The following is a 21,679-nucleotide window of genomic DNA, read 5'->3' as shown; positions in this document are numbered from 1 at the left end:
TCACTAGGATTTTACGGCGACGGGGACACGGCGCGGCCCCTCCGCCCGCGCCCGCCCCGTCCGGCCCCGGCCCGGGTCCGGCGGCAGGTGCGCGCGCTCCCGCCGGCTCCCGGCCCCCGCTAGTGACGTGGCGGGAGGAGGCGGGGCGCTCGTCACGTGAGGGCGGGGGGGGCGGGGGCTGGTGGCCGGTGTGGAGGGGAAGATGGCGGCAGAGAGGGAGCCTCCGCCGCTGGGGGAGGTGCGGCCCGCCGACTTTGAGGAGCTGGAGGACGGCGAGGATCTCTTCACCAGCACCGTGTCCACCCTGGAGGTGAGAGCTCGCCCGCTAACGCGGGCCCTGAGCCCCGCGGCCGGGCCGGCGCCCGCCGGGCCCTCCCCTCCCCGCCAGGCCGCCGGTGCCGCGCTCCGGTCCTCCGGTGTCCTGCCTGGCTGCCGGCCCTTACCGGCCCGGCGCTCAGCTGCAGCTCCGCCGCCCGCCTCTGTTCCGGGAGCGGCGGCTCCTCGGTGCTTCCCTGCCGGCGGACGAGTGGCTTCGGCCCGGCGGGCGCTCAGTGGTTCCCCTCAGGTCTTCTCCTGACAAGAGAAACCGAAAACTCTTCCTGCGAGCACCGCTGTGCCGGGTCACCGCTTCCCCTCGGCTTACCCCCTTATTGTACCGCTGGCGTGATAAATACTTCCACCTTGCCAGTTTCGCTGGCCAGAGAGGGGGGGAGGGGGCGCGGTTTTACGTTGTCTTCGCCCTCGTCCCCCCGCCTTTAGACTTTGATTGGATTAATAACAACCCGTTTTCTTGGCTTGGCTTCTTTCCGAGGCTTCGCCTCCTTTCAGTTTGCAAAAGCTCGCGGAAACTTACTTCTCAGTGAGCCTTCTCCCGGCGGAGCCGGCGCAGCGCTGGGCAGCGGGGGGCCCGCCCGCCCAGTGCCGTCTGCCGCCGGCGGCACTCGCTCCCTCGGCGGCGGGGAGGGGCAGTTACCGGCGGCCGAAGGCAGAAGGCATGCATGCAAGGCGTTATGAAACCTGCGGTTGTTCAGAGAAAAGCACGGACTCTGGAAGATGTGGACACTTGTAGTGAATACATCGCAAAACCCTGCTTGCTTCCCATGTCAGGAATCTTATACAGAACAAAATCAAAACCAAACCAAAATAACAGAGCAACTGAATATGTAAATAAGTCCTTGTTCTGAAAAACACTTATGTGTTCATTCATTATAATGGGAGTTTTTCTTGCTGAGTTGCTGTGGTCATGGTTCACCTGTGTGTTTTGCCAGTATCTTCTGGAAGAACTTTGTTCTTCCTGTACACAGTTGCCCATTTAAAAAGAAAGTTGTTCTTCCTCTTTTCCTGAAGACTTTCCTGTCCCTGACCTTTACAGTAATAGGGTCAATGCATGTTTCTTTGTTTTACTCTAGCTGTTGCCTTTCCTTAACAAAAAAAGGCCAGTATACAAAGAGGCTCTTAAATGTATTTTAAAGTCACTTGCCTTCTCTCAAGTCACTTTATTCTTTTTTCTTTTTATAGATGCATAATCTGTGCATTGGTAGAAAAAGATCTGTGGAAAAATGCTTTGAAGGAATAGTGAGTGATGTGAACCTGCAGTTGACAAGAATTGTGTCTGTAGACTACTGTGCACCTCTTCGTGATACAGCGTGTACTATTGGAGTCTTGTTCTGTGCCCTAACGAAAGACTGCAGTATAACATAAATAATATTGAATGATATGGTCTAGAATTAAAGCTACAAGAAATAAGATAGGTTTAGTGTCTAAATCACAGTCACAGTGAGAAGTCCTCATCGTAATGATTAAAAATAATTGCTGTAAACTTCTGTAACTGCAAAAACTGGCAAAGAAATACATGTTGTATTTGGTGGTTTGGCTAACAGTTCTGTTGTGCTGCTTTGTTTTTGAAGACAGTCTATTTGGAAGAAAGTAGCTAAGTAGAAAGGGGAAGCCTCTTTGCTTAAAGAGAAGCTTTGAAAAGCTTTGTCAGTAAAGCTTTTTTTGACATCTAATCAGCTACAGCATTTAGGGAAGAGCCTTAATCTTGTGATTATCCTGTAAATTTGGAAAGAAGGCATCATGAAAATTGAGTTTGAACTTCTCACTAGCTTGAACGTAGATCGTTTAACTCAAGTGTATAGGATACCTTAGTGTGGAGAACGATTATCTCATGGTGTGGGCCTAATTAAACTTCTGTCTTGAGTGTTGTTTTAATCTTGTAAGTATTCACGAAGTTGCTGTTTCTAAATTGCAGTGGACATTCTAGAGTAACAACAGAACAGTGTCGTACTTTTCGTAGTTGATCATGTATTTGTTTGCTGATACCAGAGGAGAGAGCATCGCAAGGGATGGTGAGGTCCAAAGGCCACTTGTATGAAGGCTATAGTACTTTGAAAGGGTTCCCAGCTGGTTTATCTTGGAGCTGTCGATTTGCTTTTTGCGTGATTAATTGCAGACCCATCCAATTTTTTTTTTGCTTTCATTCTCTTTGCAGCTCACAAAAAGCGTTCTGTTCCTTTCTTACCTATGATTTGGTTGTGCAGTGGAGAAGCTATAAGATTTCTGATAGGTCTTCCAAATAGCTTCCATGTTAACGAAGTCTCCATTTAGAAAACACATGCTAACTTATTTCTTCTGACAAAATATAAATTCAATGTATACGATGAGTGGTAAATATGAAATATTTAAATACAGGAAGGCTTACTGACTTCAGTGGCTTATCTGTATGATGAAATGGAGAATATTGTTTATTTCACATTGAATTCTCTGATATGAAGAAAAAGAAGGTGGAGTTTTAACTTTCTCTGTGCATATACTAGAAGTTGATGTCTTGAATTAAAACCTCTTAATTCTAGAATGTAAAATGTTAAAAAATCATGCTAAGCTGTGTCATGGTTTAACCCGAGCCAGACTATGAAGCACTATGCAGCGGCACTCTTGGTCCGCCCTGGTGGAATGAGGGAAAAAATCGGAAGGGTAAAAGTGAGAAGACTCATGGGTTGAGATAAAGACAGTTCAATAGGTGAAGCTAAAGCTGTGCATGCAAATGAAGCAAACCAGGGAATTCATTCACCATTTCCCATGGGCAGGCAGGTCTTCAGCCATACCCAGGAAAGCAGGGCTCCATCATGCATAACAGTTACTTGGGAAAACAAATGCCATCACTCTGAAGGTCATGGCTGCACCCCTCTTCCTCCTTCTTCGCCCCAGCTTTATATGCTGGTATGGAATATGGGATGGAAGGGTATGGAATACCCCTTTGGCCAGCCTGGGTCAGCTGTCCTGGCTGTGTCCCCTCCCAGCTTCCTGTGCATCCCCCCCCACCTTCTCGCTGGCAGGCCAGCATGAGAAGCTGGACTGTCCTTGACTGATTTGCAACAGCTGAAAACATCAGTATGTTGTCAATATTATTTTCATCCCAAATCCAAAACATAGCCTCACACTAGCTTCCATGAAGAAAATTAAACCTATACCAGCTGAAACCAGCCCAAGCTCTAACACATGGCATTTCTGGGGTGCACTAGGAACATGTTCTAGGACTTGAAAACTTGCTGGGTGGCAGAGAATGAGAATGCTTCTCTTTCTGTGAACGTAGGTCACCAATGAACTCTGGGCATCAGGCTGACCAGCAGTTTGTCTGAGCTGGTGGGGTACTCATTTTTCTTGTTGCATATCTACCATGCCTAAGAGTATAGAATGATTATTTGGTTTGCATTGTGCCAACCATATGTAATGTCTGGAGGACTGCCTCCATTAAATTTGTGGTCACTGAGTGGTCTCCCTTTAGCTGCGAGAGTTTCTTTCATCAATGAGAACAGCCAGACTGAATCAGACAAATGGTCTAAGCCAAGATGGCATTTAGAATGGTACTCAATGGTGGATGCTGTCTGAAGAATATTCCTGATGATTATATATATGTGCTGGTAGTCACCTGCAGTGCTCTCCCAGCTACTAGATTTTTGTAGCTCAAGGACTTCCTGAGCCCTAGGTAGCATTACAATATTAATAAACTTCCATGGACTTAGCCAGTTGCTAAATTTTCAGGTGCATGGTTTTTTGTTTTGGTTTGTTTTTTTGGTTTTTTGTTTTTTTTAAAAAAAGGTGCCTATGATATGCATAACAGAAGTTCTGGAAGCTAATGGTGCATGATGAGAAGAATCATCCCATGTTATAAGTCTGTAGTCAACAAATTGCTAATTTGCTGTCTGTGTCTTCTGCCACTATTAGGAGACACCGCAAACAATTGCATGAAAGTTACTTTTTGCAACATTTATGAAAAAAAAATGTTAGATTTTTTGAAAATTGGTATCTTTAGTGTTACTCTCATTTCTTCATTTCCTCCTGCTTCTTCCTCCTTGCTGTAGTCTGTTTCCCTGCCACCTTCCTTCTTAATCTGTTGCACCACTTCTTGCTTCATTTCCCCTAAACTTCTAACTCATTTTGTATTGCTTTCACTGTCTTTTGTAAAGCAGGTGCCATGTGAGTATGTAACTAAGCTGCCACCTACTCATTTCAACCTGTATTTATATTCCTGTTTGATTTGTTTTTTTTGGTAATGGAAGAATACATGGAGGCGCTTGAAAACAATGAGTAAGCAGTAGATGTGGTAATCTATCAAGGACTGTCATTTAGGGCAGGGTGTGTATATAATCTCATTGCCAGTTTTATCAGTTTATGTCAAAGATCTGCAATACGCATTTGGTTTTTTTACAGAAGGCATTTTTTACATTAGATAGGCACAGAAGTCCAGATGTCTTCAATGATATCCATTGAATTTAACAGTCACAATTATAGAGGAAGCAGTAAAGACCCCACTGGAGTATCTGAGAGGAAAATATTAAGTCCTTCAGCACTGTGCTATACTTTTGCAGAAAACTAAGTCTGTATCCAAGATTAATTGATGTAATTCTACTGAAAATGTGTGTCTTGTTCCTCGGTGTTAAATTCAGGTTTGTAATGGAAGCATGTAGGCATTCATTCTAGTGTGATTGCTTGTGTCCTCTTACTTTCTGCTGAAAATGTTACTGTCCTACTGTTCAGTCTATTCTCTCTGCCCTGTAGTAGGGTGTAACTGGAATAGCTTAATATTTTAATACTTGTCTGGGTGCTTGAGTGTTTTTTCTGAGAGGCTGAATAGCACTCTCTGAACCACTGACTGTGTAAAATAATCAGATTATTAGGAATTATTGACTCTAGTTGCCGATACATTCAGGGCTGTGGCTTTCTGGATTTTCTTAGTTCCCTGAGGACTATGTTTGTTTTCAAGATAACTTTTGAAGATAACAGACTAAACTTTGTTGCGAAACCCTTAGAAACGAGCTGGTACTGTGTTTTTTTAACGCAGTTTCTATGCATTGTCTTTTTTGTATAAAATCCCAACTTTTTATGAAGCTATTTAACCCCATCCTTAATCTGTCTTGTGTGAGAATGACAGCTGTTTAAAAATACCAAAGAGCCACTGAAAGATTAATAGGCCAGGAAATACCTTATTCACCTGTCAGCTTGTTGCGGTTTAACTGCAGCGGGCAAACTGCTCACTCGTTCCCCACCAGCAGGACGGGGGAGAAAATTGGAAGGGTAAAAATGATGGAAGGGTAAAAAATAATTTTGCTGCACATGCAAGCAATATGTAATGAATTCATTCCCATTGGCAGATGGGTGTTCAGCTATCTCCAGGAGAGCAGGGCTTTATCATGCGTAACGGTTACTTGGGAAGACTTAACACTGTAAATCCAAACATCCTCGCCATTCTTCTTCTTCCCCACAGCTTTATATGCTGAGCATGGTGTCATGTGGTATGGAATATCCCTTTGGTCAGTTGGGATCAGCTGTCCCAGCTGTGTCCCCCTCCCAGCTTCTTGTGCACGCCCAGCCTACTCACTGGTGGGGTGGTGTGAGAAGCAGAAAAGGCCTTTGCTCTGTGTAAGCACTGCTCAGCAGTAATGAAGACATCCCTGTATTATGAACACTGCTTTAATCACAAATCCAAACCAGGGAACTGTGCAAACTATTATGAACAAAATTATCTCTATCCCAGCCAAAAATGGTACACAGCTGAAAGGCTGTTTTAAAGGAGAGACATTTTACCTGTAAGTCATCCACAAAACTAAACTTTAGTAGCTACTGTTTTTAAAAACAGAACTTGAGATTTGTAACAAATATAAATTTATTATACCTTTATAAAACAAATAACACACAGAACTTCTGTATCACTGGAAATCAGATACTGGAACACTGTATCACTGGAAAAGAGTCACTTCTGGACTTTGTGTCTTGTATACAAATTGTACCAGCTGCATGAATAAGCTTTGCTTCTTGAGCTTCCTGAGGTTCCCCTAAGATCTGAGTCCTCTCTTTTTCCAGTATTTTCTAGTTGCTGTTCATGGAAACCAGGATATATGAAATTTGGAGAAGGCCATTTGTAACTGGTATACTAACTACAGCTGTGAAACCTGGTATCCAGTGCAGAATTCTTGGCTTTCTTTCAATGGACAGGATCTGTCCCAGCTAAGTAACAGAAAGAGATCCATAGTCCTGCCAGGACTTGGTGGCATGTATTTATAGCTATCCCTAGGAAGAATCTCTTTATTCAAAGTGGGAATAGCTTTGTGTTGGCCTCTAGTTAACTTATTGCTTTAGGCATGTAAATACTTGGTTTTTCATATTATGCCATACGTTGATCAGATTTAAGTGTTTAAGGTGAATTTTGTGTCTTGGTGGGGTTTCTTTTTGTGACTAGAGAGCCAGATATAGGCAAAAGTAACCATCAGTAACTAAAACAGTTACCTCAGATAAAAGTGAGAACGTAGGCTGAGGGAATAGCTTGAAGACACGAATATTCTCCAAGGGCTCTTTTCCACCATTTGTTAATCAAGAGCACAATTAAGGGATAAAGCAGAAAGCCCTCTGCTATGTGCAACAAGTGTTCAGGAAGGGTTTTGTTCCCTCTGCCTGGCAGTATTACAGCTGTTTTTCATCGAGGTGAATTGACAAGCATGAACTGCGTGCCATTCTGCAGCTGTGGTAGTGTGGGATCCTCATGATGTCCTAAGCCCCAGATCTATCAAAATGTAAGTGGGTTGCTGTCCAAAGTAGAGTAGCAGCAAAACTGTTTTGGAATGAGTATCTATAATGTTTTTGTAAAGAATTGGTTTTGCTGATAAAATTTTAAACTGCTTGAACCTCACCGGGGAAATCAAGCATTTCTGTGCTCTGCTGTGCTAGCTGAAGTACAAGATCTTGAACTTCCAACTCTACGTGGCACTGCCTGGAGAGACAGACCATTTCTGCCGGAATATGCTACTTCTGAGTTCACAACTGTTACATGTGACACATACTATCTATACTATCATTCATTTGTAGAATAATTAAGCATGTCAAGTGGTGCAGTTTTCTTAAATTTCCTAGTTAATTTGATCTAAATTAGTTGCAAATCTTGTGATACAACTTAAGGATAGTGCTTCACAGAGTGAACAAATACATCTTCATTACCCCAGAGCACTCTTTTTGCTGCGGGATCATTTTGGCATTGGTTTAATATGAGATGAGAAACATACATATGACTAGTGGATTGGTTCCTTGTAAGGTTATAAACTACTCCCTACACACAGTTCCCGAGTGTTTATGCTTTGACTTTCTTTGCAAGCTCTAGGACAAAATCCAATAAGCAGTTTGAGAGGCAGCTCCTTTTGTTGCTCATTGCTGTGGTTTGTTTATTGGTTTCCCCATGTTACATGTGGGCTTTTCAGAGAGTGGCAGCCTTTGGCAAAGGGAGGGGGATATAACCTCTTCTTTCATTTGAACAGAGCAGTTCCTTGTTGCAGCCATAATCTGGTTTAGAGGAACGTACATTTTCTTGTATTCTTGTATTTGCTTTCATCTTCCTTTTGACTTCAGCAGGGAAAACCTTGAGCTAACACCTTTCCACGTCAAGAGTCTTGATTCATATGTCCTGTGAAAAACTACTTTGTATGGTGTCTGAATTTGGCAGCATTTTTACTGTTTCTTGCTTACTTCCTCTGTATTAGAATGTCAGGTGACTGAGGTCTGGATAGATGAGGGAGCCGGGGTCTTGCTTAGCACTGCCAAACTCCATGTTAGGGTGTACACTGTTCTTGGAGAGCCAGCTATAAGGAAGACCTGTCCCTTAGAACTGTTGCATTTGCTACGTTTATGAATGTGAAAATACAATCTGGACAGACTTTTTCTGTGGCTTTTCAGTATTTTTCAGGGTTTTTTTTAATCCTTTGTAGCCTTTGGCATTTGCTGATGTGTAGCCTGAAACATTTACTATCTGTTTTGAATTCTGGTTCTGAATTGAAATCATGACAATTCTATGCAAAAACTAGGAAGCAAGCAGCAACACAATTTATAGATACCACTTTTAAAGTGTGTGCATTCGTGAATAAATACACTGTTGTTGAAAACCCTTTAGCTAGCTATCTTAGACAAAGTTGTGAGAAGTGAGTCTTGCAAATTTTCTGGTACTATGTCAGTAAACATAGTTGATACTTACTCAACAAGGATTTTCTAACTGAAGCACTGATTTTCAGTAAGGTATGTATTTATTTTGTGAGTAAGCTGTACATTTGGTGGCCCAGCTTCAGTATTGCCTTAATTTTCCCAACTGTCTTCAAGTATTTCTCTTTTTCACAGGGCAAGTGCTAGTCTTCAGGGAATTAAAGGAACTGTATCTATGGCAAGCCTAGCTTCCATGTACGGTACAGTGTGATCCTTTGTGGCAGTAATCCCCAAATTCAACCTGTTGCAAAGCTATCAAATTTTTTTATGGCCACAGGCAGCCTTGAGTTGTTTGGATGGCACTAATGCATTCTTTTAATCTCTGAAAAACTGGTATAGAGCACTTGGAGATTTTTTTATTAATTTTTTTCTACATACAAATCCAAATTTAAATCCAAGCCTTTCCAAAAGGAATTTAATAATCAAATTACATTCAGCAATACTAAAAAAATTATCCTAGATATTTCTGTAGCAGCTTTTGTTTCATGTTCATTAAACCTGAGGAAATGGGTGACTCTTTTTGACAAAGAAATGAAAAGAGCTGTTGCCTAACTCATATCCTTTGTTCATTGTTACTGTGCTAGGAGTAGGAAATGGAAATAGCTGACAAGGTTTCTTTTCTGAACGTCTTGCCTTCCTTCTTTGCAATGAAAGAATGTTTGTTGCAATAACTCTTATATACTGACACATGGCAACTGGTTCTCTGCTAATTATTTCACTGTTTTTTTTTAAACAGTCAAGCCCTTCATCTCCAGATCCAGCAAGTGTTCCTGCAGAAGACCTCAGCACAAACTCCAATGGTCCAAAGCCAGCAGAAATCATGCTAGATGATGACAGAGAAGACCTCTTTGCTGGTAATTGTTCTTTTCTTCTGATGTGTCTGCATAAACTCTTTTGCTCTTGGACTTAAAGAAACATGCTTTCCTGGGAAGGAGTGTTAAAACCTTTTAAGTAGTTTGATGATGATGTACAGGTTTCTTGTGGTGCTTTGTAACGTTAGTTAAGTTTGTTTGCTAAATACAGGTTTCTCAGTGGTGTGTACTGTCAGTGCATAGTGTGACAGTGTTAGCTGGTTAGTAATGTGTTCTGCCGACAGTGATAATAGTATTTACCAGTATATAATTAACAATATTATACACTGTTTATGTTTAAAAACATGACTTAAGTTGCGCCCTGTTTTCTACTTAATGACCGTACATAAGATTTCCCAGTCTTTTTTCCAGTGACAAAAGTAGATAATTCAGACTGTACTGCAAGCTGGAGGGTATTTTCTTTTTTTTAAGACTCTTTTGTTATAATGAAAATGTAACAAACTAGCATATGGGACCAGTCCTAACATTTCAATAGTGCATGATTCTGTCTCTGATACTTGACAGTACTGCATGTTTTGGAGAAAGATGTGTGAAAGTTCTGATAAATAATCAGTCAATACATTTCAACAACATATTTCTAATGCTTCATTAATCAGTCAGTACTTTGGTGTTGGTTTTCAACTATCCTAACATGGGTTATGGTTGCTGTCAGTTACAGGTGTAGGAGCATTAACTATTCAAGAAAGGAGGTATAATATTTGGAGTATATTATGCACGGCAAAAGATGGTTTTGAATGCTGCTGCTTCTCAATACTAACATTTTTCCTATTAGAACATATTGAGTGAATCAGTTGGCAGTCCGCTTTGAATATAATCCTCATCTCATTTTCATTGATTCCCTGATGTAATCATTCAAACAGAAACTTTATAGCCTTTAGTTCTGGGCTGTTTTGTATGGGTATTTATATACACATGCCCATACCTTTGTTCCAAACTTACTGAATTTGTATTTGCATATATTTGAACTTACATTTGCTCATGACACTGTTAGAATGTATTGACTAGTTTACTAAGTCTCTGAAAGTGTTTCCAGAGAAAAAGAGAATAAAGATTAGAGGGATAATCTTACTTCTTTTGTATATATATTACCTGATTTTACAACTTATAAAAGACCAGCAGTGCTTTAGCATTGAAGCTTTCTAGTATTAGTTATTTAGCTTCAGGATGTAAAGCCAGCTTTTTATAACCATAGAGCCATCTGGAATGGATATTTTAGGAATGCCAGTTCTCCTTTGGACAATATTAAGAAAAAAGGTGGCTAGAGTAAATATTGAGGGGAACAAGACAGAAGGAACAAATGTTAGCAGCCAGATTGTTTCAACTGAAATGAATGCTGTGAGGAAAACACACAGAACTGATTTAATGAGTTTGAGTTTTGCTATGGAAGACGTTCTCTTAAATGCATGCAGCACTGAACTGAAAGCATCTAACATACTGCATATAGCTAAGACTGGTCTTTAAAGGGTTGATTTATATACAGACTGAGGTTAGTACAAATTCTCAAATAGGGAGGAAAAAACAAGACTGATTTACGGAGCCTAAGATAGAATATGACATGGAATCATAAAATTGTTTAGGTTGGAAAAGACTTGTAAGATCAAGTCCAGCCTTTAACCTAGCACTGCCAAGTCCACCACTAAACTGTGTCCCTAAGCACCACATCTACCCGTCTTTTAAATATCTCCAGGCATGGTGACTCAACCACTTCCCTGGGCAGCCTGTTCCAATGCTTGACAACCCTTTTGGTGAAGAAATTTTTCCTAATATCCAATCTAAAACCTCCGCTGCCACAACTTGAGGCTGATTCCCCTTGTTCTGTCGCTTGTTACTTGGGACAAGAGATTGACATCCACCTTGCCACAATGTCCTTTCGGGTAGTTATAAAGAGCAATAAGGCCTCCCCTCAGCCTCCTTTTCTACAGGCTGAACAACGCCAGTTCCCTCAGCCGCTCCTTGTAAGACTTGTGCTGTAGACCAGAAGGAAGACCAGGGAAGCTTCACCAGCTTCCTTGCTGTTCTTTGGACTTACTCCAGCACCTCAGTGTCTGTCTTGTAGTGAGGGGCCCAAAACTGAAGACGGTGTTTGAGGTGTGGCCTCACCAGGGCTGAGTACAGGGGCGCAATCACTTCCGTGCTGCTGGCCACACTGTTTCCGATACAGGACAGGATGCTGTTGGTTGTTGTGGCCACCTGGGCACACTGCTGGCTCATGTTCAGTCGGCTCTCAACCAGCACCCTCAGGTCTTTTTCTGCTGGGCAGCTTTCCAGCCACTCCTCCCCAAGCCTGTAACATTGCATGGGGTTGTTGTGACTGAAGTGCAGGACCTGGCGTTTGGCCTTGTTGAACCTCATGCAGTTGGCCTTGGCCCATGGATCCAGCCTGTCCAGATCCCTGTGTAGAGCCCTCCTACCCTCCAAGAGATCAACACTCCCACCCAACTTGGTGTCATCTGCAAACTTACTGAGGGTGCACTCGATCCCCTCGTCCAGATCATTGACAAAGATATTAAACAGAACTGTCCCCAGAACTGAGCCCTGGGGAACACCACTTGTGACCGGCCACCACCCAGATTTAACTCCATTTACTACAAGTCTTTGGGCCCAGCCTTCCAGCCAGTTTTTTAGCCAGTGAAGAGTATGCCCGTCCAAGCCATGAGCAGCTGGTTTCTCCAGAATGCTGTGGGAAACAGTGTCAAAGGCTTTACTAATGTCTAGGTAAAGGTACAACATCCACATCCTCATCCACTAAGTGGATCACCTTTAACACCTTTCACAGTATCCTGTTCTAAACAGGACATTTATGTAATGCAGTTGTACTCTAGTGATGAACTTCTGTCTTTGTATCACTGTCAGCATAGGTGTTCTCAAAAACAGTATCTAATTTGTGTTCCAGTGCTGTGCACTCACAAGTATAACTATTTTTCTCTTTCTTAGGACTGTTTTGCTAGGCAATGATGTTAATCCATCTGATTAACTTTCTGACACTGACTTGCAATGAATATAAACAATGTGAGAAGGCAACATGAGATACCTATTTCCTTGCTTCCAGCATAATTGCATAAGCCTGGCTTTCTATGAAAGTGGGACTTAATTTACTGTGACTGGGGATTTTTCTTCAACATGGTGAAATGCCAAATAAGCCAATTAGCACAGCTTATAGGAGTGTTTAACAGGTGAGGAAGAAAATGAAGTTCCACAGCTTTACAACTTATATTGTTTCTTCTTACTGAAGAGTTAGACACTATAAAATCCAGGTAAAGGAAATCCTATGGGTGGCTTCTGAAAGGAAGGGACTCTGACACTTCGGAGGCATAAACAATTCTAGTTTTGCAAACTTATTTGTAAAAAATGTGATGGTATGCCTCTTTAGCTATTGTAGGCTTGATAAATCTTTCTCATTATTCCATCTAATAATGTGACTTCATAGGAATGGAGGCAGGGGAGAACAAATTATATGATTTCCTGTACAGTTTTAGTGCAGTTCAGAACCTGGGATTTTTTAGGCTTTTTTGACTAAAAAACCTCTTTGTTATTGTGTTTCTGCAGGAGCTACAGGACAGTATGTGCAATAAAATGTTTTAGATGTTCATTACTTTGTCTCTGGTGACTCATAAATGCTTTGGTTGAACTATTAAAACTGGGTTTCAAAGGTGGAAGAAAATGAGTTTTCCAGCTGTCATTGGAGGCCAGTAAATTTTGCTGCTACATTCATTATTATTGTGGTTCTTCATTCTGTAAAAAAGCAAGCTGTCTTGCTAAACCCGCTTAAGCACTTTTACACTTAGAATGAAAGTCATTGTGTTGATTATTTGGCTAAAAAAGAATTACTTTATCTTACCTTGTAGACCTCTTGCATGTAGAGACCATAATGGTCAGTGCTTCAAATCAGGTAATATTAAGAGTATCTTGAGGGACTTTGGGTGTGTCTTTAACACCTGTCTCTCTGTAAGCTTCTACGGTAGAGTGAAGAACTAGATATTGAAATAGTCTTCCAAAATGTTGGCCTAAAGTTCTGTGTATAGCTGCAGAAACGTGCTGTGGACTGCCTGTGCCAGACATAGCTGTCTGTGCCTTCTGCCTCTAGTGCTCATAGATACTGAGCAAGTCTGTGGAGTTGTATCAGTGCTCTGTCACCATTTTTGGAAAAATGGAAAATTATAATTTTTCCTCTCCCCTCATCTGGTAAAAGATTACTTTTTATGTTATTTTGTTTTTTTCAGCTCTGAAAGCTGTTTGGGAATGGATCATCTTATGCTGTGTCCTTGGGGAAGGTCAATGCTGGGGCAGAGGGGGTAATGCTCCTGGTGTAACAGTAAGGGTTTTGGTCTATGACTTAGGTGTAGTAAGTTCTCACAGTCTCTTAGGATATCTGTCTCTGAAATACTGCTACCTCTGTAGAAGCCTTTTTTTTTAATAACTGGACAGCAGTTTCTACTTCAGCTTACTTCCACTTTTATGTGATCACCTGAGTAAACTTTCAAAGATAAGCCAATCTGAACATTCAAACCATGTCAGAATGTTAGAGGTCTGACATTTAGAAGTGTGACCAGTAAAAACAACTTACTCATCTGAAGTGAGCTGCTAGTGAGGAATTGCAAACTTGCACTTTCTAAGATGATATTTGACAAATACTGGTGGTGAAAAATAAAGAAAGGAGCTCTCTAATGCTGAGATTGAGCCCCATGCTTGAATGCTGAGAGAAACTTGGTGTAGTTGACCTTAGAATGCTAATTAAGCCTAAGTAGTTGTCTTCTGCAGCAGGATGTTTTCATGTTCTTTTGGAGCTAAGCATCTTGACAGTGATCCATAACAAAGACTGCTTACGGGTTGCGAAGTACGTATTTGTGTGTAGAAGTCTTACAGTGTTGGATTGGTGGGAGTGCTTCATATGTGCTGATAACTGCCATAGCTGATGTGAGTGTTGGATCTCAATGTTTTCCTCCTAAATGCTGGGCAGAATAGTTGCCTCTCTTTATGCAAGAAGAGCTTATACTTATGAGAACTTCCCAGGAAAGCAAGATACCTAGATTTAATTTTTCATGCAGATACTAATACAGAATATTAAAAAAACCCCAAAAAATAAAGAAAAACCCCAAACAAACAAGGAAGCCCAAACCAAAACCACGAAACCACAACCTAATACGTGAGTTTTCAGAGGAAAATCTAAAATTAATAAAAAAAAATCTAAAATCTAAAATAATAAATCAGCAAATATTTCTGAAAGTGCCATAGTTTCTAGTCTGAAACCTACTAAATTCATCTTTCCATTAAAAAAAACCCCACATATAAAACAAACACAGAATTGTCAATGAAGCTTTTTAATCTAGACCATGTCATCTGATTTCTCAAAGTGGAAGAATGTATGTAAGAAGCATAAATGCCAGAGTTCATCAGAACGAATCTATTTCTTGGGAAATGGATCTTCAGCTTATGTACTACTCAAAAACTGCTTTTCTGAGGGGTGGAAAAGACAACTAAAAAGTGTAAGAGGCTGCTGTTGTTTATATAAAGCTAAAACTTCTTTTTCCCTTCAGAATATTGTAATACTTTTTTAAAAAAGTAAGAAGTGCAACGATCTTGTCTTTGTCCCGCTCTGTCATGTCACCCCTTTCCACTATTTCTTCCATTTCACTCCTCTAGATTTACGTAATGTCTGGGATGCATGCAGACTTGGGGTGAGAGGTAGTGGGAGGGAGTATGGCAGAAATTCTCCTTTCTTCTTCCTAAAAGAATGACCTGCTGCTATCAAACAAACAGATACAGCTATTCTCTCTGGGTAAGTTCCTCCAGGAAAATAGAAAAGGAGTGCTAGCAGGCAGCACCTTTAAAAATTTGGTCATGCCCAAGCAACCTGTGGTCACACAGCTTTAGGAATACTGGCATGGACAAAGTCTAAAGTTGCTAGTCTTGCTGAAACAAAATCTCCTTGCCTTTCCAACTGTTTGTTTCTGCTGCTTTCTTTTTTACAGAAACAATGCACCAGCTTAGCAGTAGCTTCATCTGTCTGCTCAACAGTAGCAGGGGGCTAATCCTGGTTGGAGTTCATGTGACATACAACCTAGATCAGTTCATGATAGTAATGGGTATGTGGATACAAGTCTGAAAAAGAGGAGTGCTAGGAAGGAGTGTGCTTCTGTTTCATCTGATAGCAGTGCTGGTTTGTTACACTGAAGTAACACTTTTTTCATGAAGTTATACTTTTACAGTAACAGGAATGTTTTCTCAGCTGATGCAAGTGAGAAATCTGTGTGAATTTTTTCATGACTTGTTTTATAAGCCTGACTAAAATGTGAAGGTACAGAGAAGTGCTTAGTGGTGATTAATGGTTTCGTTTCCCAAACACGTGTGCTGGAATATAGCTGGTGACAAAAACAGGAAGAATTGAAGTGGAATGGATTTATTTTATAATTGTATGTGTTAGATTATATTATATCATATGTATAACATATTATGTTGCATGTGTGTATATAATTTTTTCTGAGAAATGCTTCTGTGAAGGTCATTTTTATTGCGTATAACATATATGTTGAATGCTGTTAGCCACCAAAAGAGAGAACTACCTCTTCATGCTTATAAATGTTGTTCTTCTACCAACCTAAAAGCTTTTTTTGCAACTGCGTCAGCATGACTTCCCACCTGATCTGCAGTTTTGAATTAACGTTCTTTATTGGTTTAAGATGCATTGTGTGGCATTTGAGGGCACAAGCATCAGCAGGATTCTTCAGGAAGATTTAGCAGTAGGAATAAAGCAGTGGTGGGAAAATAAATCTTTTCAAAGAAAGCTTTTAGATAATTTTTGTTCATATTAAAAATGGAGAAAAAAGTGCTTGGTTTTAGTTTTAAAATACTATGGAAATCTGTAATTTGAATTTAGGGAGAGCATTGCCAGCAGGTTGAGGGAAGTGATCATTCCCCTCTGCTCAGCCCTGATGAGGCCACACCTGGAGTGATGAGTCCAGGTCTGAGCTACCCAATACAAGACATAAACCTGAGTGAGTCCTATGCAGGGCCATGAAGACGATTAAGGACATGAAGTGTATGACATATCAGTAAAGACTGAGGGAGCTGGGACTGTTCAGCTTGGAGAAGAGCAGACTCAGGAGGAATCCTACAATATGTATAAGTACCTGATGGAGAATGGAGAAGAGGGAGCCAGACCTCTTGGTGGTGGCCACTGGTAAGACAAGAGGCAATGGGCACAAATTGAAATACAGATAATAGATAAGAAAAATGATGTTTGTCTGTTTTTTAAATGGTGAGGGTGGTCAAGCACTGGCACAGGTTGTCCAACGAGGAGGTGGATTCTTCATCCTTGGAGATGCTCGAAACACATCTGGACGTGGTCCAGAGCAGCCTGCTCTTGCTCGCTCCGCTTGAGCAGAGCGGTTAGACTAGATGATCTGCAGAGGTCCTTTCCAAGCTCAGCAATTCTCTGATCTACTTCAAAACAAAGTGATGACAGCAAACTTTGTCAGCCTTAAGCCAGAATGAGCATCTGCTTCAAACCAGGTTAAGGCACAGTGACCTTGAAGTTTGTTTTTTTCAATTTATATTGAGGTTCAGTATCAAACAAAATTTAGGCATACAGTCATTTTCATCCCTGAAATAGGGAAGTGTCATTTTCTTCATTTATGAAGAACATCAAGGATTGGCAAAAGTGTTAGAGAAGAATGGGAAACAGAATTGACTAAAAGAGTATCTCTAAGTGGCAATGGGGATAAAGCTGAGTGGTTTTGATATATTGATTATGAAAGATTGTAACACTACTTTTTGCAGTAATAAATTATATGGTTCATTGGATGCTATTTGCAGTTCTATTTTTACATTGCTAGTAGATTACAAACTGTTCTGGAGAAGCAAACATTCCTGTGAGTGACAAAAATATTTTTTACACGCAATGTAACTATTTCACAAGTTTTAAAGTAGATATGATCTTTAAAACTCCTCTTTTCTTAACCGTTGAGTAAGGACTAGTTTATCCATTCTATACATCAGACTTTAAAAAGTTTTGAAGAAAGATGGTGTATTCTCTTTTAAAAATTCAGTGGTTCATACAGACCAAAGTTGGAAGGACAGGTATTTTCCAAATTGCATAGTAAACCTTTCTGGTAACTTTCTATAACTCGGATTGGATCTGTTTTATTGCCTTCTTACCTCTTGGTAAAGTACTTGGCACAGGAAGTCTAGCTTGTAAAAAGACTTCAGATCACTTGTTGAAGTCAATTTTGGTATCGAATGACTGTTCTGTGGTCAATGTTATCTTTTAGGGAACTAGAATTCTTGAAAATGTACATTTAGCAAGAACCACATTATTAGTTATTTAAACTAGAAGAGGAACTTCTCAATACCCAGGAAGTGTGTAGTTTGCCAGTGGTTAAAATCAGTTAGTGGAGGAAAGTATGTGGGATTTGTAAAGGAGAGATTTACATGGTCTTTAAAAATAGATGAAGTGTCTACAATCTGAAGAAAGTATTCAGTTTCTAGTGAACTGTTTCAAGCCCTGAAGAGACTGAAGATAGATAGAGACTAAAGATAGTTACTCTTACTAGTCAGAATGTCTCACCCACTAATATTTCTATTTTACAGTCTGTGGGCTTTTGGCAGGGGTGAGGGTGCATTATGGTTGTGTAACTTTGTTTAACAGATGGTTTGGTCTGCTCAGTTATCAGTCTATATGACTAAATCAACTGTTGTTCAGAGTGCCAAAACTAAAATTGGTACAGGTGCAGCAAAAGGGCTGCTTGTGTCGTAAAAAAAAATTCATTTTCACAATATCTCATGCAGTAATAAATGACTTGTCACGTGTCACTTGACTCTTTACCTAAGAGTGTATTAAAAAAAAAAAGCATCAGCAATATTAATCTTACTTTCAGCCATTATGCACCACAAGCTCAAATGTCACATCTAGTTCTAGCTATGTATTGAAAGAAATTATCCAGCATAAATGGGTCCTATTTACATATCTCATTAAACTTGTATATCGTCATTTTTTAGTATGCATCTTTGTTATCTTTGTGATACATATCCACCTCTATTGCACAAAAACCTTCTTTTCTAACTCAAAATGTTTATCTAGAAGCAACAGAAGAAGTTTCATTGGACAGTCCAGAGAGGGACCCAATACTTTCACCAGAACCTACTCCTGCAATCACTCCTGTAACACCTACTACATTAGTAGCTCCCAGAATGGAATCGAAAAGCATAACATCCCCTGTGATTTTTGATAGATCCAGAGAAGAGGTACGCGGTAAACTTCTAAATTACAGAGTTGTCTTGTTTGGTTTTAAAAGTTTTGTATTCTTTTAAAATGACAGTTCCTAAATGTTGACTCACAGAATCATCCTTTGCTAAGGGGAAGTATGTAAAAGAAAACCTATCCTGTTTGTTTTGTACATAAAGTTTAGTGTGAATTTGACTCATGAAAATACCATAGCAATTCTTTACTTAGGTGATTATATTGGAAATCTGCAGTGTGAGGAATAAGAAGCTCCATTCCTTCAGAATACATAGGGTAAAAGTATATGTAGGGGCAAGCTGTGAGCTTGATACAGGAGGAAAGTTAATGATGTGTAGTAACTCTTACTAGCATGTTACAGATTTCAACTTGGATTTCTGAAGCTGTTGTTAATAGGGGAATGGAGGAAGCAGGTTTTAGTGTTACCCTGCCTTGCTAACAAACAGCTGAGGCTAATGGTAATTTTAACATTGCTATTTACATTTGGCATTCCATTCAGAGCCTGGGCACTGCCAAATGCTATTCATTCTGGAGTGTTCTCTTACTAGACAATCCCTCTGATAAATGAGTTTGCAAACAAGATTTGCCTGTGACTTGCCTGGCTGCTTCCCCTGTACCACAAAATGACATTTTATTCAGATTTCCCGCGCCCCCCTGCTTCAGCCCTGGTACACTGTCCCTTCTGATGTTTAAGGTCTCTGTTTTTATCAAATTTATGTACATTACATGAAAGGTTATGAAATTCTGCATGATTAGAGCTCAGGCAAGTATCAAAATTCTCTATCTGTTACTTTTCCCTTCCTAAGCTCTTCTGATACAGATACCATTAATAAAAAGGAATATCTTTCCTTTGATTAGAGGCATATAGAAACATCACAAATGAGAGTGTTTTTTGAACCACAGTATCTGCTGGTATTGTAGGAGGTACAATGAACACACCTCTAAGGTAAATATTTACTAAAAATTTCAAGGCTGACAAGTCCTGAGAAAAGGCTGCAATACTAAAAGCTTTTGCAGGAGGGCTTAAAACTAAAATCATCCAACCACAGATCCAACCACAGAATCATTTCAGTTGGTAAAGACTGTTAAGATCATCGAGTCCAACCAGAAACCTAACACTGCCAAGCGTACCCCATTAACTTTGTTGCAGTGACAATCAATGTTAGAAATTATATTAATTTAACATTGGATGGTGGGTCTGGAATGTTTTTTAATTATACAAACACACTGACTTTTCATCCCCCTTCCTCTGTAGACTTATCCTTGTAACCATACATAATATAAATGCACATTACCTTGTTAAATATGGCATATCTTTTTCCTAGATTGAAGAGGAAGCAAATGGAAATTTGTTTGATATAGAAATCAATGTATCAGACCCAGAGAAAGTTGGTAAGTGCCTTGAGCCTAGTAAGTCAGCTGGTAGACTGTCTTATCCCATGAAGACTATTCTGAGACCTTAGCATGATTTCTTATTCAGTTATCTTTTGGCAGTTTTTAGCATCTAAATGAAAAGCTATTTAATATATATTTTGGAACAAAAAGTGTGTGGAGGGATTAAAATAAGTCACCCTAGGATAAGTATCTTAATTTTTCTTACAGGAGATGGCATGAATGCTTATATGGCATACAGAGTAACAACAAAGGTAACTAGTGCAACAAATACTTGCAGATAACTTTGTATCATAGCTGAGTAGATGGATCAGTAATTCATAACAATTTTTATTTTTTGAAGACGTCACTTTCCATGTTCCACAAAAATGAATTCTCTGTTAAAAGAAGATTCAGTGATTTTCTTGGCTTGCACAGCAAATTAGCAACAAAGTACATGCATATTGGTTACATTGTGCCTCCAGCTCCAGAAAAAAGTATTGTAGGTAAGTGTAGTTCCTGTAAGGTTGAATTTGCATGTCATAATAAGGTTGAATAAGCATGTCGTTTAAGTACTGTAATACAAATTAAGTATTTTAATACGTGTTGGGTTTGTAACATAAATACTTTTCTGCACAAACATTACTTACTGCTTATCAGGTCGTCCAAACTGTTAAATACTCTTCCTGTTCTGTATTTTTAAACAGTTTAGGTTAAGTTGGAAAGATATGTACTGGCCTCTTCCTAACTCAGACCATTGTTGATAAGAAAGACATTTCTCTTAAAACATGGCCTTCTGTTTCTTATCTATCATTCTTTCTTCACTGTTGCCCTTCAAGAGGTGATTAGTCTATCAAAACAAAGATGTTAAATAAAAGTTATTTTTAGCTTGTGCTGTTATCGGTTGCCTCCAATATACATACTTTGCCTCTCTAATACCAGTCTGTTTCTTTTGGTCATGGTGAATACTAAAACCTCTAGTTAATTTTTAGAAGTCCTAATTCAGAAAACACTTCTGGATGATGCTAGTCTTCATGAATGCCTTGACAGATCAGATCCTTTCTCCCTGAACTAAGAAGCATGCCTGATGCATTGAAACAACTTCATTTTTATGAGCTCTAAGTAGTAGAGGTTTTTTCAGAATTAACTAAACATTTAAAAGAGTAAAACCTTTTGGCTTAGCCATATAAATAAGTGATTGGACTCCAGAATGCTGTTTGATATGTCAGACATGCTGTTTCATGATTAGGACTTTTTTCAGTAGTTTAGTCTATAAAGCTAATCAGAGCAGCAGCTTTTCATGCAAGTAGCAAGAGGCAGACTGAGTAGATGTAGGCAGCAGAAAGCTTGGGAAAATCATGTTTTTAATTCTGTGGAAAAGTGCTGCATTTTTCAGTGTGTAAGACTGAAAATTTGATCTGAATTTTTGGGTAGTTCTTAAAAGTAATGTACGAGTCTATGTAAAAAAAAAAAAGTTTAATTACAAATGCTAACACGTCTTATAAAGATGGAACGAGGCTTCTAGTCAAGTCCTTTGGATGATACGCCATTTAAAGCATTTATGATAGTGTGCAGTTACATGTAAATGTAGTACTTGCATCACAGTCAGGGTCATCTGTAAGACAAAGCTTGGACTGGATTTGAGGTACCACTTGAACAAAACCAGTGTAGATATTGATACACC

General features: G+C 39.9%; 1 protein-coding gene across 2 annotated transcripts in view; it reads left to right on the top strand.

Moving 5' to 3' along the window:
- Positions 1-202: 202 nt before the first annotated feature.
- Positions 203-21,679, top strand: part of SNX2 (sorting nexin 2) — a gene marked incomplete at both ends in the record, with an annotated part of 35,648 nt that continues 14,171 nt past the window's right edge. The window contains 7 exons of one of the 2 annotated variants that reach the window (XM_082013414.1): positions 203-310; positions 9,254-9,371; positions 15,118-15,165; positions 18,466-18,629; positions 19,950-20,016; positions 20,227-20,270; positions 20,360-20,501. In XM_082013414.1, the coding sequence (XP_081869540.1) occupies positions 203-310; positions 9,254-9,371; positions 15,118-15,165; positions 18,466-18,629; positions 19,950-20,016; positions 20,227-20,270; positions 20,360-20,501 (691 nt within the window). The remainder of the gene's footprint in view (positions 311-9,253; positions 9,372-15,117; positions 15,166-18,465; positions 18,630-19,949; positions 20,017-20,226; positions 20,271-20,359; positions 20,502-21,679) is intronic. The other variant, XM_082013415.1, reaches the window with a different exon arrangement.

The sequence above is a fragment of the Phaethon aethereus genome (genome assembly GCF_964289735.1).
Source record: "Phaethon aethereus genome assembly, chromosome: Z".
Taxonomy (NCBI): Eukaryota; Metazoa; Chordata; class Aves; order Phaethontiformes; family Phaethontidae; genus Phaethon; species Phaethon aethereus.
This window is presented reverse-complemented; position numbering and strand designations above follow the sequence as displayed.